Raw genomic sequence first — 15,827 nt, forward strand, 5'->3', positions numbered from 1 at the left:
TAGCGGAGGTGGCCGGGTCAATAGTCTACTCGAACGACCACAAGAGTGGTTAGGAAGAGGAGGGTTGGGTGGGGAAGCCTTGCCTCTGACCTTCCTCTCCTGATTAAAATCTAAAATAAACCGAAACTCGCGACGACGAGAAAAAGGAGACGAAGGGGCACCGCAAAAGATGGGGAGGTCAATCCTTCCGCCGGGAACGGAAATGGCGTCGAAGGTTCGTTTCGGTGGCCAAGGGGCTTCCAGATTTCTTCCAGAAACATGGTAATTCATTGCGCCACCAGAGGGCGGGGACAGCTTTGGCACAAGCAGAAGTTGGTGGGATCCAATCTGGATGATATTGTGCAATAATCAACTTGTGATCAACCCCAACCCATCCCTTTTCCCCCCTCGATTCTCCTTAATCAGGCGAAGGACTCTTCCCAGGTCCCATTGCCTTTTCTTCTTTTTTATCATCCACTGTTTCCCCATCCACTGTTTCCCCACCGATATGTAGGATTTCAACGAGGTCAACATCTCCTCGACATGCTGCTGGTGGCAAACTTCTTGTCGAAAACGGTGCTGCTTCCCTTCGGAAGATCTGCTCGCTGAGGTCATAGCCTGCTAAAATTGATGCCTTTCATTCGATTAGTCTTTGTTGACGTTTGCTCGGGACGGGCCCCTTTTCTGTATTTTGGGTCAATGGATGTCAAGATGCCATCATGAGGGGATCTTTGAGATTTTGTCTTGCCAGTCTTTCCCTTCATCGCACAGCCATGAAGGGAACCATGGATGGTGGATTGATTCTGGCCGGGCCCTCCTTCTCGAGTCCCTCCACTCCCATCCCATTCCTGACTGAGTTAGACTAGGCGCCGTCACCGTTTATCTCATTCAGGATCGCCGTTTTCGAAGGAAACATTTTCGGTTTAGTGGGGGAGTCCGTGCTTCCCTTCCCTCCCGAGTCCCGAGTACCATTGACGGAATGCGATCATGATTCACTGCCTATTGTGCATGTATAAGATACCTTCTACACTGTGCGCAGGTTGCCTATTTCAAATGAATCGATTGCGCGTTAGCTTCTGGTTGCCCTGCAGAATCTGGTCATATCCGAGGAATTGGCTCTGGAATGAATGGTGGTGGGGCCAAGGAGTTTGAGACTTCGAAGACCTTGATTCTTTCTTCCGATAGGGATGCTCAGGGTGCTTTTATCCTTGGTTGTTGCTGTTGTTATAGTTTTCTCATGAAAGTTTTGATCCCATACAACAGGCGAAAGAATTCGGTTATCGGAATATTCATTATCGGCGGCGGCAGCGCCTTCCCATGAACAAAGGTTCCGATGGCTGATAAGACACGCCAGCTGTCAGCACGGGCACGCACAATTTAGCTGAGTTGTACAGGCGAGGAGATTTGTCCGAGTGTCAGCCAGCACGCATCTAGAACCTGGAGGCGGTGATGGAATACGCGCCAACCACTCTTTGACCCTGCGATAGGGACCCGCCAGGTCCCTTGATGTGCTGTTTCCCCCTGGGTAAGGTCACCAATGAAATATACCCCAGTGATTAGTTTAGTTGTCTGTGCTGGAGTTTAGGTGTTCAGTGTTCAGTAATGAGTATTCAGTGGTGAATTATTATTAAAGTGTGTGTGTGTGTGTGTGTGTGTGACTGCAGTTGATGCTGTCGTTGGGTTGTGGCCGCCACCCCGCTTGCTCCAAGCAATCAAGTCAAATCAATCCAATTCGAATTTCCCAGCCTCCTCAGCATCGTCATTTTCTCTCTTCTCTCCTTCTCTACCCTGTCTACGCCCCGTACCTACATAGCAGAACCCCTTCGTGGCTACTCAGGAATTTATCTTTGCTTTCTTTACTCGATTGTTTAATTCTCTGGTCTTTTATGCCGCTTGACCAATATTGACCTGTCTGAAATATTTACCCCCACTGAAACACTGCGACGACCTACTATTTTTTTCAGCATCCACTTGCTGGGCGCAATTTCCCCCCCCCCCCTCCCCCCCCTCAACCCTCATCTCCACTATAGAAGATGGGGACTTATACGTTTCGCTGGTAAGCTATTATTGAACTTCCCTTGCGATCAAGAAAATCTCCTTTCTCCAGTGCGAAGCCTGGACCTCCAATGAGCATCTCTTGTGAAGGGTCTATGACAGGTTCTGCCCGTGCTTCCTGCTGCTATAATCCCCGACACTTTCCGGACCCAGCGCCACTGATCTGTGTTCGCTGACCGTTGCGGCTCCTCGCATGGGGATCAACTAGGCCGTATAATGCAAACGAAGTGTATGTGACGGGGACATTCGATGACTGGGGCAAGACTGTCCGACTGGACCGCAATGGGGAGGTGTTCGAGAAAAAGGTTGAGCTCCCAGTCACAGAGAAGATCCAGTATAAGGTAAGAACTTTTTCTTCCGCTCATTCTAGCTTTACCCTACGAGCCCCTGCCCAACCTCTTTCCCCCATTACCCCCATTTTTTCTATTGTCCCGTTATCCATTACGGACTGTTCCTTCACCGGGCGGCGGAGGATTACGTGCTGGGCTGATCGTCCTTATCGAGGGACGGGTGATGACGCTCGGTGGGTTGTTGCGCAGAGTCGCGCTGACGTCATGGCACAACCGTCGAGCCCGCCCCGTCACTGGTTTTCAAACTATAAGACTCGCACAATCGTTGGTTTGCGCCATCAGAAGATCCACTAACTGACTTTGTTTCTTTTTCCTCGTGATTAAAGTTCGTCGTTGACGGTATCTGGACCACTGATAATCGAGTCCCCGAAGAAGACGACGGCGACAATAACATTAACAACGTGCTCTATCCCGATCAAATTCAACAAACACCACTACAGAACGGCATGGCCGGTGTAACCCCCTATTCAACCACCGCTGCTTTGGCGGCTGGGGTGCCCAAGGAGTCCAGCAGCAAGACAAATGGCTATCACCCCACCATCTCGTCAGCAGCACCAGGCTCGACAACTGCCAAACTCGGCCAGGAAGTCCCACTGGAACAACGGGCAACTGTGCCAGGATCCTTCCCCATCACTCCCGGAAGCGAGGCTGAACAGTTCTCCGTGAACCCCATCCCTGCATCCAGTGGCATTGGTAACCCGATCAAATTGGCTCCAGGTGAGAAGGTGCCTGACCCCAGCACTTTCAACCCCAACACGGTTCAGTCCACCGCACGTCTCGACAAGGGTGCGTATGAACAAGGCGCCAGTCTTTCTCGGACCGAAGAATCGTTGCAAGATGGCGGTGCTTTCTCCCTTCCACCTGTAACGAAGAACACCATCCCTGAGTCAAGCTTGCCTATGGGCAGTGATGGCACCCACGATGTCCATGACCCTGGCTATACGATCCAGTCGGCTGCGCCTACGTCGACAACGGCGGCACTTGCTGCTGCAGTGCCCCTGGAGTCTCAGAAGCACAAGCAGGCGACCGGCGGTTTCCCCTCTGAGGAGCTTCCAGGCGTGGTCAAGGAGTCCCTCGAGAAGGCCCACCAACATCCTGAATGGGCTGCCAACGAAGAGGTCGTCGAGGAGAAGAAGGAAGTGGAAGAAGAGCTTCAGCAGAAAATCAGCGTGAACAATTCTGTTGGCGCCCCAGCGCCTGCTCTGAGTGCCGCTACTGCGGAGACTGCTCCCCGTGCGACTGGTGCCGAGCCTACAAGTCAGCTATCCTTGAAGGCAAAAGAACCAGTCGATGGACCAGTGGTGACCACAGGTGTTGATTCTGCGAAGGCTCCAAAGGAATCTGGACCTGGCCCTATCCACGGTGCTTCTTCTTCTGTCCCTACTGCTGGTGCTGTAGCCACCTCCAACCAACTATCTCCCAAGATTTATGACCCAAGTGAGCCAATTGTTACCACGGGCGTCGATTCTGCGAAGACCCCGAAGCAGTCCGGCCCCGGCTCAGTCGAGGACTCTTCTGCCGCTGCCCCTACTACAGGTGTGACTGGCTCCAGTGCCACCAAGACCGCCGACTCAGCTGTCGATGTCGGATCGAACTCTGCCGCTGGCGATGCCTCCGCCTCTGGCCCTACCGCGGGCGTTACGGGCTCCAGCGCGACTAAGACTGCCGACGACCTGGAGACACGCAAGTCCTCAGAGCCTAAGCAGCTCGCTGAACCCAGCAAGTCCAACAAGGCCGACGTGACGTCGGCTCCAACTGCTGGTGCTACCGGCGCTAGCGCTACCAAGACGTCCGGCTCAACTCCGGCTACCGCTAACACCAACAACGATGCATCTACGCCCGCTCAGAAGACTGATGCTCCTACCAGCACCAACAACACCACTACTCCCGTCAACAAACCCACCAACAGCCACGCCGCAGGTGGCGCAGCAAACATTTCCAAGGAAGAGCCGAAGAAAAAGAAGAAGGGATTCTTCTCCCGCCTCAAGGAGAAGTTGAAGCATTGACTACATTAATTAATGACAGCGCTGAATTGACCGATGGATGGGTTGGTTCTTTAACTAATGGTGTATAATGGGTGGAAGATTTCTAATTTCGTTCTTTATGCTTCTGTGATTATCGTCTGGATACCTTTTGTGTTGTGTGCTTTTCCTTCCCATTCGTTTACTGCCTCAGGTACTTTAGGTAGGCTTATGGTTACGTATCACGAATCAATTCTCTGATTATATGCTGAACATTAATGCGGTAATGAACATCCCTCACTCAGTATAGTTTAGGATAGAGTACATCGTAGATATGCTGTTTAAGTAAATATATTATTTATTATGATTAACGTTGCCCACCCACTTCTATCATGAAAACCCCTCCAACCAACCCCAGTACTGAGTAAAGCATGATACTTATATCGGTATCGCATTACTGACAATCCCATTCACCTTGACCGGATATCCCAGCACACTGAATTGAACCGGTTAGCCCATCACCCTCCCTCAATGAACTCATGGCAATAGGTTAGGTACATACTCCTTGCCCGTCTTCGTCAAGCAACACCCGCAGAAGATCGATGCCGGGTAGCAGATCACCTGCATTGGAATTTAGTTCGAATCCTCGATGCTTACTTACTTACCCTCCCCCATCGACTCTCTGTGCAGACACAAGTAGTAACAAAACGATGATAAGAAAAGGGAAGAACATACAGCAGCGACAACCGTACAGATAAATCCTACGCACAAGCACAAACCAGGTCAGCGCGCTGAGAGCCATACATCCACATATGGGGACGGGAAATATACCTAGGGTTGGCCCGACGACTTTACAGCGGCAGGGGTTCTGGTCGGTGCCGCATTGGAAGCAGATGGGGAGGATGGGGAAAAATGGGACGTCGCACATTTTCGTTGTCTGGATGGAAGGAATGAGGGGTGGTGGGAGAGATGGGGACGAGGAAAAGAGGTGGATTGGGGATGAGGGGAGTGACTGAGGTTGAGCCGGAAGGGGAAGGGGATGGGGGAGATATGAGATACGCTTAGTCGTGGTATATTTCTCTCGCTATCTATCTGTGTACATTACGGTACTGTACCTGATTGATGGCTGGTATCACTTGTGCAGGTTCTAGTTTAGCCTTGCTTGTGGTGATGTGTTGCTGGTGGTGGTGGTGGTGGTGGTGATGGTGAGGTAATGCGGAAAGCATGATTCATTATGACGACAGCTTGGGGGTTATTGCATTTGAATCATGGAAATTGAGGTAGCATTGGGTGTATTACCGATTGATTTGGTACTGATTGCTCTGTATGTGACGGTCAATCTGGACTTGGGTGGTTTTCAACTGATTGCGTTGGGTTGGTGTTGAAAATCCAAATGTTTCGTATTTGTGGTGCTTAGGTGGTAGTGGTCGTGGTGGTGGTGGTTGTTGCCCTCCGCTTGTCAAGGATGTTATTTCCTGGGGATGGTACCTTGCATGCCCATCCTTCGGAACAATCCGATTGATAACTTAGTCGCAAGTGCGTCTATTTATTTCCTGGGCCAATTGTCGTTTTTATAAATCTGGAGACCTTGTACATGAATGTTTGCATACAACGTATAGTATAGACACGAGTTGAGACTCCATCCTGGACCGTCAACACTATATATCGTAGTGGTTCTACTCCGTACATGCAGAGGACCCGCGTTCGCCTGCAAACCATGTCCACCACTCTTTACACAAGCTGTGGAGGACGTAGCAGCTAGAGAGGAAGTGATGATTAGCATCTGAGCTAGGAATTCTGGTCTTGCGGAGGTTACTGGTGACTCTTTCTCTTGCTCGAGTCATATGCGACATAGTGTAGTATACCTCACGCAGAGTTCCTGGCGATCCTATCGACCGTATGCTTCGCCAAACCCGACACGGTTGCTTCTGTGGGCCATCGGTAGGGATATATATCGTATTTAGATATCCGACATTTTTGACGTGAATCTCATCAGGGGTCAATATAGCATGAAGCTCAGTGCTAGGCCTGATGTCGTCCTAATCCTGATGCGGGGTTTTGCATATTTGAATCGATGCTAGCTTATGTAGCAGCCGATAGGCGAGACCAGGTAGGTATAGATGCACCTCATAACACATAGCTGTGTCATCCAGACTTGCCATCTCGTGCTTTTCTAGACTGTATCTCGTCAGCATACGGGATAACAGGCACCATCAAGCTTGTGCAGCAGTCTATGCATAGATTCCAGTCAATGCTGAACAGGACCGACCTCCATACCAAAGCAGGCAACAAACAATCACGGATCCAGTGCCCAAGTCAGCGCCCCTCAACCCCCTCCCGAGTCATGACTTCCATGTCTACTTGGCCCCCCTCCCTCCTCCCTCAATCAACAAAACGCACTGTAGTAAGCAAGCAACGAACCAACCCGGACTCACCCCGCCTCTTTCCCAATTATTACTTCCATAACCGAAAACCGTGCAACATCCAATATACCAAAAATAAACCGCACCACCAGTGTACTGTACATATTCCCGAATCGACTGCGCCTTGTACAGGAAAGAAAAGAAACGAAAAATGGAGCCAAAAATCCAGGCACCAGAATTTCCCCAGCGCTTGGCGGGACGCTTGGCAGCCGACCGGTGGTTGGCCCTACAAGGCAGGGCGCATATTATTTGGGTCAGAATTGGAGGCAGTACCTTAACTGCACCTGCTTTTCCCCATGCAATTTTTCAGATGTATATAAAGGCGATTACCTGGGGGGGGGGGTTCCATATTTCTTCCCATCGTACAGAGTTTTTCTTCCCCCATATTCTCACACTCCATCGAGACTTCCTGGTCAAACCTTGATATCGAACGATCCTGCCCACTCGAGTCCACGGCTAGAACTACCGAAACGAACCGGTGATCGGCCTAGCACTTACTCAGTACAAGAATAAAGAGAAAGTGATTGGGGATTATTACATCACCCATCACCCATCACCCATCAACCACTCATCCAACCCCGATCGCAAAAACCAGCCCTACGCATTTCTCTCCTCTCACCAACCGTCGACATATTATACTATATCACTTCGTTACTGTATAACAACCAGTACAGTACATCAACCATTCATCTTCGATCGGCGGTCATACATCACATCTCTCTCCTCTCCCATCACGTAAAGATCCCCCTCATCCAAGCGACTGGACCCGTCACATCACACCGCAGCCCGCCACACCACCGACCCCCAAAATGACCACCCGCCTCACCCCCCTCTTCATCCTCCTCGGCGTCCTCCTCGTCCTCGCCGGCATCGGGTATGTCGCCTACTCCATCGTCCAGGACGTCTCGCGCCACACGCGCTCCAAGATGGAAGGCAAGAACGTCCTGTTCACCCGCGAAGGGATGAAGGTGGGCGTGCGCGAGGTCCAGGAGGAGGAGTATGTGGATCGGAGTCAGAGGTTTGCCTTTTCCCTGCCCCTTTCCCTGTCGACTTGAACAGCTTTCTCTTTCCATGTTCATCGGACTGAATCCGATCGCTAACGTTCTGTTTTTGTGGCGGCCAGCATCCTCGTCAACATGTGGAATCACACTTCGTTCCCCGCGTACAAGAGTCGATTCTGGGATATGAACAAGCCCACGAATTGGGGGCAGGCGAGTCAGAGTGCTGGAAGTAGTAAGCGGAAGTGACTGGTCGCGATGCGGATTAAGGATTGGAGGACAGAGGAGAAGAAGAGGTGTCGTGCTTTTCGAGCGACAAAAGCATCGCGGGTAAACTGTACTCGGGAATGGGTATGCTTTGCTTAACCTTGCCTTGTATCAAGGAAGGTGGATGATGTATGCATTATGCTGACCCGCGCTGCCTCCTTTCCCTCTAATAAAGGAGGGCGCGAGGGCGTTAACGAGATATGATCGTCATGAGAAAGTGAATCAAAATTACATGAACATGTTTGGAAATCAGCTCTAAACCTCATAACCCGCCGTGTAGTCTTTTTGGTCATCGCTCCGCTGCTTGTATTTACAGATTCTCATAATAGTCGTAGTCCTGGTTCAACTTGTAGAACGGGTCCGGCTTGGGCTCATTGCTGCCCCCGTACCAGGTCGGCGTCGTCAGCTTCTCCGGGGTGTCCTCCCGCTTGGTGTTGGTGAAGAGGTACTCGAAGGTCTTGGCCCATTGCACCCGGTTGTTGAGCCCGTCCAGGTTCCACAGCTCCTGCAGGAAGTGCAGGATCGAGGTGTGGGTGTACGCCGAGTTGTTGGCGTAGCTCGTCCCTTGGTCGTGGATCAGGTGGTTGGCGGGCACCCAGGGGGAGATCAGGAACGCGGGGACACTATCATTGTGCCTCCGAGTTAGCCATCGTACAGTGGTATGGTCTGAGTGAATAGAAGGTGGGCTTACCGAACACCCAATCGAGTGTAGTCGTAGGTCACGTTGTGGCCGTCCGACACACCGGAGAAAGTAATGCCATCCTCAGGCTGGGGAATATTGACAGGGGTGGGGACGTGGTCGGCGAAACCACCGTGTTCGTCGAAGTTGAGGACGATCAGACTAATTGCATTGTCACTGTCAGTGCTAGGACGGATGGGGCGAGGGGCTATGAGAGACAATCGGAGTCCTTACACATTGTCCCAGTACTTGGACCTGCGCACCGCATCGTACAGATGCTTGATCAGCTGCTCGCCCGAGGCCATATTGCTGGTCGGGTGCATGGAATCGATGGTGCAGCACTCGGGGTTGTAGTAGGAGAACTGCGGGAGAGTGCCCTCCTCGAGGTCGCGGTAGAACTGGTCGGAGTGAACCAGGCGGTCCATGGCATTGTCTTGCACCCACTAGAGAACGGTGAGTACGCGAACTTGGAGTGACTGGGGGCAAACAGTATTACTTTGTACATGAAAGCATCGACAATGTCGGTCTCATAGTACTGAAAAATATAGTAGGTTAGTCAATGTCCATGTACACATCGGACGGTTATAGCTCACGTTCTTCCATGTGATGTTCTTCTGACTGAGCGACTCGAAGATCGAGGTGGCACACGTGGTACCCGTGTAGTTGGCATACCATCCAGCAGATTGGTAGGTGTTATCCACCATACCACAGGTAGAACCCGAAGTAGCAAACTGACGGTTGGGGTTGGTAGGGCCGGGGTGCTCCGCGTGCTGTTGCCCGTTTAATACATCTAGACCGATAAGACGCCTCACAGAAGACTCACATAGCTATCCCAGAAGGCGAAGTTCTGGGCAACCTCCGCCAGAGTCGCCGTTTTCTTCTGGTCGTACGCCTTGATGACGAAGCTGGATTCACCCGGCGTAGCACTGTATTTCTCCGACTGACGCTCAATGAATCCACCCATGTTGGGAACATCATCCTTGGTGACGTTCCACTTGCGGAAGATCTCGTAGGTGACACCCGCGAAATTGTGGTCCGGGTCAGTGAGGGGCACCTCGGTCTCAAACGGCGCCGCGCAGACATTCAGAGGTTCACCCCAGACTGTCCAGTTGGGGTTCGTGTACTCGTTGCAGTAGTCGATGTTGCGCAGGTTGTCAATGTCCGGGTGGAAGTCCCAGTAGCCCGCGATGTTGTCGAACGAGTGGTTCTCCAACATTAGATAGATAACATGTTTGATCTGTCCCCAAGTCAATTAAATGGTTGCAGGAGACACAGGCAAACCGGGAGCGAAGGTCAAAACCTACATTGGAGCGAACCTGATCCCATTGTGCACTGTTCCGCCTGTGAGGAACTGCAGTGGCCAGAGTAGCCAAAGCTGAGATCGTAGCCACGCTCAGCTTCATCTTTGTTTGATTTCAGTGTCTGCGGCTGTTCTTCACCCGGCGTCGTTCTTGCTCTTCGGATTCCAGTTCCTATTCTTTTCCTGCGAGGGGGAGCAGCGAGGTGCGATATTTATCTTCTCTCTCGCCCCTCTTCTCCCCTCACCACCCCCTAACTTCTCACGAGGCAGAAAGCAGCAGCGCATGCCGGCTGCTTCGGCACACACCGACATCCTGCGGAGATAGGCAGGTCCACACGCGACATGATTCGAGTCAGTCGTCCCGGTTTTGCCCTGGAGCAGGATTTCTGTCTTCTCTCTCTTTTCAGTTACGATGGACGGTGAGAATGACCATGGCCAATGGCACGGGACAACAGAATGCACGCTGTGGAGTTGATTGCTAGCTCGCGTGAGACAGTCCACATTCGCAGCTAGAATGAGGAGATAGATAGGTATGGTCCGGATGCGCTCCGCTGCAGTTGGAGAATGAGGGGGATGGCTGTGAGAGTCGATGCAGTTGGAGGTCGCGATTGCGAGATGTGCATCAGCTGCTCGATTGATTGGTCTCGATCACGGGAGGAGAAGACGGGGAGGACGACTCTAGCCCGGTTCAAGGAGACGGCTAGAGAGAACGCTGCCCCGCTTGCAAGGAACGGACGGGTTGAAGAGGATCGAGAATGTGCGTGCTTAGTGATAGTAGTACAGAAATTGGTCCTCTGCAGCGCGCATCGAGGGCAGCGTGATTGCAGCGTGCTTGTTTATTGCATTAGAACTGCATGCGACTTGACTGGAAGGACGGATGTGGTCTAGAAGAGTGCAGTGGAAGAAGTGGGTAGCGAATACTTAGTGGATCCACTTTCGACCGTCGATTAGGAAATGGTCGAGTGTGATAGGCCGGCATGGTCCAAGCTTCAGGCACTCCGCAGCCCGGTGGGTCTCAGCCTGCATTGTCCCGGGGGTCGAGGCCAATCAGAGCTGCACGTGCCATCCCCGCGACTGCAGATGACCGCCAGACTGTGAGGCACGTTGTCCCTCACTCTCCTTCAATAGGCCTTCTCATGCGGGCACATGGCCGGAGATAACCAGGTACCTTGCCTACTACTGGTATTAGCTGAATGTGAGTGGAAAATGAGCATGAAAATGGGCACGAGGGGTATTCTTCCTTCAGCTTGTTGACCATGCTCCTCTCCCCTCCGCTTGCACTGACGCCTGTCGCTCAAACCATATCTATGACCGACGGGCCCCGGCTGGACGTCTAATCTCGCTAGAGCTCATTCTAATCCAAAGGATATTGCATTGAACTGCCTTGATTCACTCCCTATCTCTCACTTTTGGAGCAGGTCCACAAAAGTTTCCTTTTCTTCGTCTCTTGCCCACCTTCCAAGTTCAGCAAAGACCCGTCGTGCGACTATCCTCTCTCTGTGGATATATTAATACCGACCTCTGTCACACCGGCTACAATTGATCATACCAAATCTCCGGCATTAATTCAATTCGAAGCGAACCTCCTCTTCTCCTCAAACACACGCACACAGCAAAGATGTCTATCTCCTCCATCAAAGGCTTGCTTTCCAGCTACTCTCCCGTCTCTGAATTCTCCCCCGAGCATGACCTGGAAAAGGAATACCCTCTATCCCTGCGACACGAGAGCGATAGCGAGTTAACAGCCGGCTCAAGCAGCTCAGTATGTCGGGAAGGAGCGGAGAAGAAAGAGTCCAAACTCATCGACGGACGTATCGTCTCCGACGCCATTATCGGTCTCTCCGACGGCATGACGGTGCCATTCGCCCTCACCGCCGGTTTATCAGCGCTGGGTGACACTAAGGTGGTCGTTTTCGGAGGCATGGCCGAGCTCATTGCAGGCGCTATTTCCATGGGGCTGGGCGGTTACTTGGGTGCAAAGAGTGAGGAGTAAGTGATGTACCCACTTTTCTTTTTGGTGATTTACTTCCCGTCAAAGTTGCGAGGGGGCGAAAGGGGCGGGGAGGAGGCCATTGAAGCGGGGTTCGATGTGTGTCGAAAAGATAAGACCACCTCAAAAAAAAAAAAAGCATCAAGCTAACATTTGGGTCTTTCCCCATTTTCTTCTTTGACAGGGAGTCTTATCGCGCAACATTGAAAGAGACCAAACAAGAAATTCGGAACGACCCCGCCTCAGTGACTGACACCATTGCTGATGTCTTTGCGCCTTATGATCTCCCGTCCGAATTGGTGGTGGAGCTCACGCGACACCTCTCCACCTCCCCCATGCTCCCTTCCTTTCTCATGAATTTCCATCATACCGTCCAGGAGCCGTCGGGGTCGCGGGCCTGGGTGTGTGCCCTGACCATTGCCTTGGGGTACTTCATCGGCGGGTTTGTGCCGCTCCTCCCGTACTTCTTTGTCGGGCCCCATGGCGCCTTCTATGCCTTGCAGTGGTCGATCGCCACGATGGTGGTCGCATTGTTCCTCTTCGGATATGGCAAGACGTGCTTTGTGAGTGGGTGGAAGGGATCCAGGAACATCCGGCGAGGACTTATTGGAGGCTTGCAGATGGTTCTGGTCGGAGGAGTTGCGGCTGGGTCAGCGATGGGACTGGTGAAGGGATTTCAGATGCTGGCGGATGCTCATCAGGGACATGATCACCAATGAATCCTTTCTCTTTCTTTTGGCGTTATGCTTCTGTCTTTTAAGTCATTTGGCGTTCAAGCGGGCTACAAAATGGGCGGATTTCAACATGCATTGGATGATACCGGGTTATGGCTGACTGACTGTAGATTCCATAGATGGGTTATGGCATTGGTCAACATGGATATTGATAGTAGAATGACTACACTGAGTACATAGTTCCTGTGGTTAGATTGAGCAAAAAAGGAGTTTGACTATTCTGGTCCAAAATCGCATGCTCCAGTCCATTGTAAGCCCGCACCAGCACAGCTTGCAAGGTACCGAGTAACATGAAAAGAAAGGCAATGTATCCCACCCGAAAGCAATAACTCTCTGGTCAAATTCAACTCCCAACCTGTTCCACATTACTTCCATGATACAGTCCTCGCTCATGGAATACCCAATAACTACGTAGCTTATTATACGCACCGCATAACTCCGACAGCCACCCACCCACCTTCAACTCCCAAACCATGCACAGCCCAACGACAGCCCACAGAAGACCGTCAGGCTACACCTACACCGAGCGTGACAGACATTCTTCAACGCTTGGCCTCGGCTGTGCCATCAGAGTGTAGTGACCACCAATCGGGTCCCAAGCCCGTGTAAAACTATGTACTGTACATTCCAGCCCTGTCTCACGAACCGAGTGTGGTGTGCACTGCCACAAGCTGGCGCCTCAAAAATGAGCCTCACGCCCCAGCCAACCCTCCAGCCTTGCCAGGGATTCCGGGCCGGCGATCAGTCCTGAAGAATGTGGGGTAGGAGTAGGAGGTATTCGGCGGAGTTGGATGGAGTCCCACGTATGTTTTACTTGTGGGTTGGTATGTGGCTACTGGGTGTGTTGGGTGGGTGTTGATCTATGATCGTCTCTTGTGGGTTGGTTAATTGCGGGGGGCAATACTGCTGCTGCTGGAATAGACTTTGTTTTCTGCGTTGAATGGCAATCAAAAGAGGGAGGGGAAGGGAAGGGGGATGCGAAACGGTCTGTGTGGATGGAATGATCATAGACACCAAGAAATTAAACCTTCACAATGCATAAAGACAGACTCAGTGAAGCTCATGCAGTGTACGAACGCACAATGCAGATCAATGTCTTGAATTCAATTTGACTTCTGCATTGTGTACTCTGCACAAGGAGGCGATCTTCGAGAGCGACTGAGAGAAAGTTAAATGAGGGTTATGCAACATGCTCCCCTCTCCACCCCTTCGGCCGGCAAAGCTGGGCCGAGGAAGAGCGAGCGATGATTCAATAAACATTCAGAGAAAGTGTTACTGCAGGGCAATGCGGCATGACCTCATTGTTCTGATGGGTCTCTTAAGCAGTTTCTTTTGCCCGACGGGCACGAGGGCATCAGGTGATCTCGAGCTGCAGCTTTTTCTTGTTCTTACTAAAAGTGGATGTGACTGCTTCGGTAGCAAGCGGTGAGGTCAATAGTATGAGCAGTAAAACGAAACCAACAGATTTGACATCCACGATGCTGTCACTTGGAGATCATGCTGCGAAAGGATCTACCATTGATGTCAATCATGAACCAAGAGTCGAGATTCTAGAAGGAAGCAAGAGAGGCGCAACGATCCGAATCTGGGATCGATCCATGTTGTCACGGGTTTGTGGCTCTCCCGCTCTTGAGTGGGTTTTGTGCCCCGTCACTACCCTTTCGGTTTTCTATGATGTCTGATGATGTCGATGACCCTCGCTGTATGTCCTTCCTTCCCTCTCATTCTCTCTCTCTTCCCCGTATTCTGCTTCTTGGTTCCGCCCCAGAAGCAACCGTCCATGATGCAACGAGTTCAAAGTCTGGTACAGTAACAGAGTAACCTTTGGTTCGTTACGAGAAAAAGGTATCGTATGTCTTGACGTTCTACTTGCAAAAGGGATGCTATACATGTAGTAATGCCGATCGGCTTTCCAAGCCACAACGTTGTACTGCTTGGCCCAAGCTCTCTGGTGACCTTCACACAGCCCGGTGCCCACCATCCCCATCGAATCCACTCTTCATGCCAACAGGCAACAATAGTCAAGGGCTCGGCATCGTTAACTACGACTATTAGATTTGCTAGGACCACACGTTACCCCCCCTTCTTCTGTGGTGCATACAGATGAAAAGGGGGGGGGGAAGAAAGCGTGAGCAAACGAATACGAGGGACAACCCCAAGAATCATCTCCTGTAGAACCACGTTTGATGATCCGACACATTGTCAATCTCCCATAGGTAAGGCGCAGCAGAAAGGAGCAGCAACATCCAGCTCCGATAATTTTGAGATGAACATACCGTTCGGAAATTTGCGCCAGTATAAGCCCAGCTCATCTACTTAGTACAGGGTTGTGTAATGTATGTACTGTACAGTATCCCCCATACTACGGAGATTCGAGGCTGATGGGATGCTCAAGCAGTGCTGCTGCCTGGTTGAGGCTGGGGTTGGGAGAAATGATAGTCAGTTTAGACTGCAGGATTTCCCTTCTTCACCCTTTAATTTCAAAGCAGGTAACAAACCACGCGTAACAGTCGTCAGCCACTTGGTTCGACTCAGTAAGCAACACCTAGTAGACTGATAGGATAGGGAATCCTGCATCTGGCTCGGTAGACCCAGACAGCATTGCCTGTTGGGCCTGAGCAGTTTGCCCGTTCCAGGTGACTGGTACTGTACTGCCCCCGGTCGGAATCGCGAGAATCAGCCGAAATGTACTGGGCCATTAAGTAAGCGGATTGGGAAATCGCCCGCATGAGGCAGAGAGAGCCTGGAGAGCTGTTGGAGAGAGTTGCAGTCCGATCGTGCGCCCCAGTCATACCGTTGTGATGAGGAGCAGCACCACAGCAGTAGCCACAGCAGCTGTTGCACTAAAGTCAGGGCAGGCACAACTCATTATGATTAATCTGGGGGCGGAAGTCATGATGACGCTGCCTGCCCATATACACACAGCCGAACTAAGTCAGGGTCGATGCAGCGTAGACCCTCCAAATCTGCTGATCCAGCTGCTGGGAGCTTGAACAACTGAGAAAGCCATCACAAACACCAAATTTTCAAATCAGGCGCGTGCTTGGGTGCATTAATGCTCTCGGATGCAAGAATGATCACGGCAAGCCGC

At 51.6% G+C, this 15,827-nt stretch overlaps 5 protein-coding genes across 5 annotated transcripts; 3 read left to right on the forward strand and 2 right to left on the reverse strand.

Moving 5' to 3' along the window:
- Positions 1–2,012: 2,012 nt before the first annotated feature.
- Positions 2,013–4,616, forward strand: BO82DRAFT_393377 (carbohydrate-binding module family 48 protein; the record flags this gene model as incomplete). Its single annotated transcript, XM_025638671.1, has 3 exons — positions 2,013–2,035; positions 2,243–2,375; positions 2,711–4,616. 3 exons carry the CDS (start codon positions 2,013–2,015, stop codon positions 4,388–4,390), a joined length of 1,836 nt encoding a protein of 611 aa, XP_025490235.1. The 3' UTR covers positions 4,391–4,616.
- A 65-nt stretch (positions 4,617–4,681) lies between these two features.
- Positions 4,682–5,273, reverse strand: BO82DRAFT_338981 (uncharacterized protein; the record flags this gene model as incomplete). The annotated part of the gene is made up of 4 exons (XM_025633455.1): positions 4,682–4,841; positions 4,908–4,966; positions 5,081–5,106; positions 5,177–5,273. The coding sequence occupies 4 exons, from the start codon at positions 5,271–5,273 to the stop codon at positions 4,784–4,786; spliced, it is 240 nt and encodes a 79-aa protein (XP_025490236.1). The 3' UTR covers positions 4,682–4,783.
- Positions 5,274–7,312: 2,039 nt separating this feature from the next.
- Positions 7,313–8,179, forward strand: BO82DRAFT_119971 (uncharacterized protein). Its single transcript, XM_025629874.1, has 2 exons — positions 7,313–7,786; positions 7,892–8,179. Exons 1-2 carry the CDS (start codon positions 7,578–7,580, stop codon positions 8,013–8,015), a joined length of 333 nt encoding a protein of 110 aa, XP_025490237.1. The 5' UTR covers positions 7,313–7,577; the 3' UTR covers positions 8,016–8,179.
- BO82DRAFT_119979 (phospholipase, PLC-D) lies at positions 8,173–10,345 on the reverse strand. Its single transcript, XM_025629875.1, has 7 exons — positions 10,017–10,345; positions 9,536–9,949; positions 9,306–9,482; positions 9,209–9,247; positions 8,947–9,155; positions 8,725–8,874; positions 8,173–8,656 (listed from the first exon to the last, which is right to left on the reverse strand). The coding sequence occupies exons 1-7, from the start codon at positions 10,113–10,115 to the stop codon at positions 8,344–8,346; spliced, it is 1,401 nt and encodes a 466-aa protein (XP_025490238.1). The 5' UTR covers positions 10,116–10,345; the 3' UTR covers positions 8,173–8,343.
- Positions 10,346–11,630: 1,285 nt separating this feature from the next.
- BO82DRAFT_403716 (VIT1/CCC1 transporter family protein) lies at positions 11,631–12,721 on the forward strand (the record flags this gene model as incomplete). The annotated part of the gene is made up of 2 exons (XM_025639402.1): positions 11,631–12,001; positions 12,187–12,721. The coding sequence occupies 2 exons, from the start codon at positions 11,631–11,633 to the stop codon at positions 12,719–12,721; spliced, it is 906 nt and encodes a 301-aa protein (XP_025490239.1).
- Between the last annotated feature and the right edge of the window lie 3,106 nt (positions 12,722–15,827).

This window comes from Aspergillus uvarum, assembly GCF_003184745.1.
Source record: "Aspergillus uvarum CBS 121591 unplaced genomic scaffold BO82scaffold_40, whole genome shotgun sequence".
In the NCBI taxonomy this organism is placed as follows: Eukaryota; Fungi; Ascomycota; class Eurotiomycetes; order Eurotiales; family Aspergillaceae; genus Aspergillus; species Aspergillus uvarum.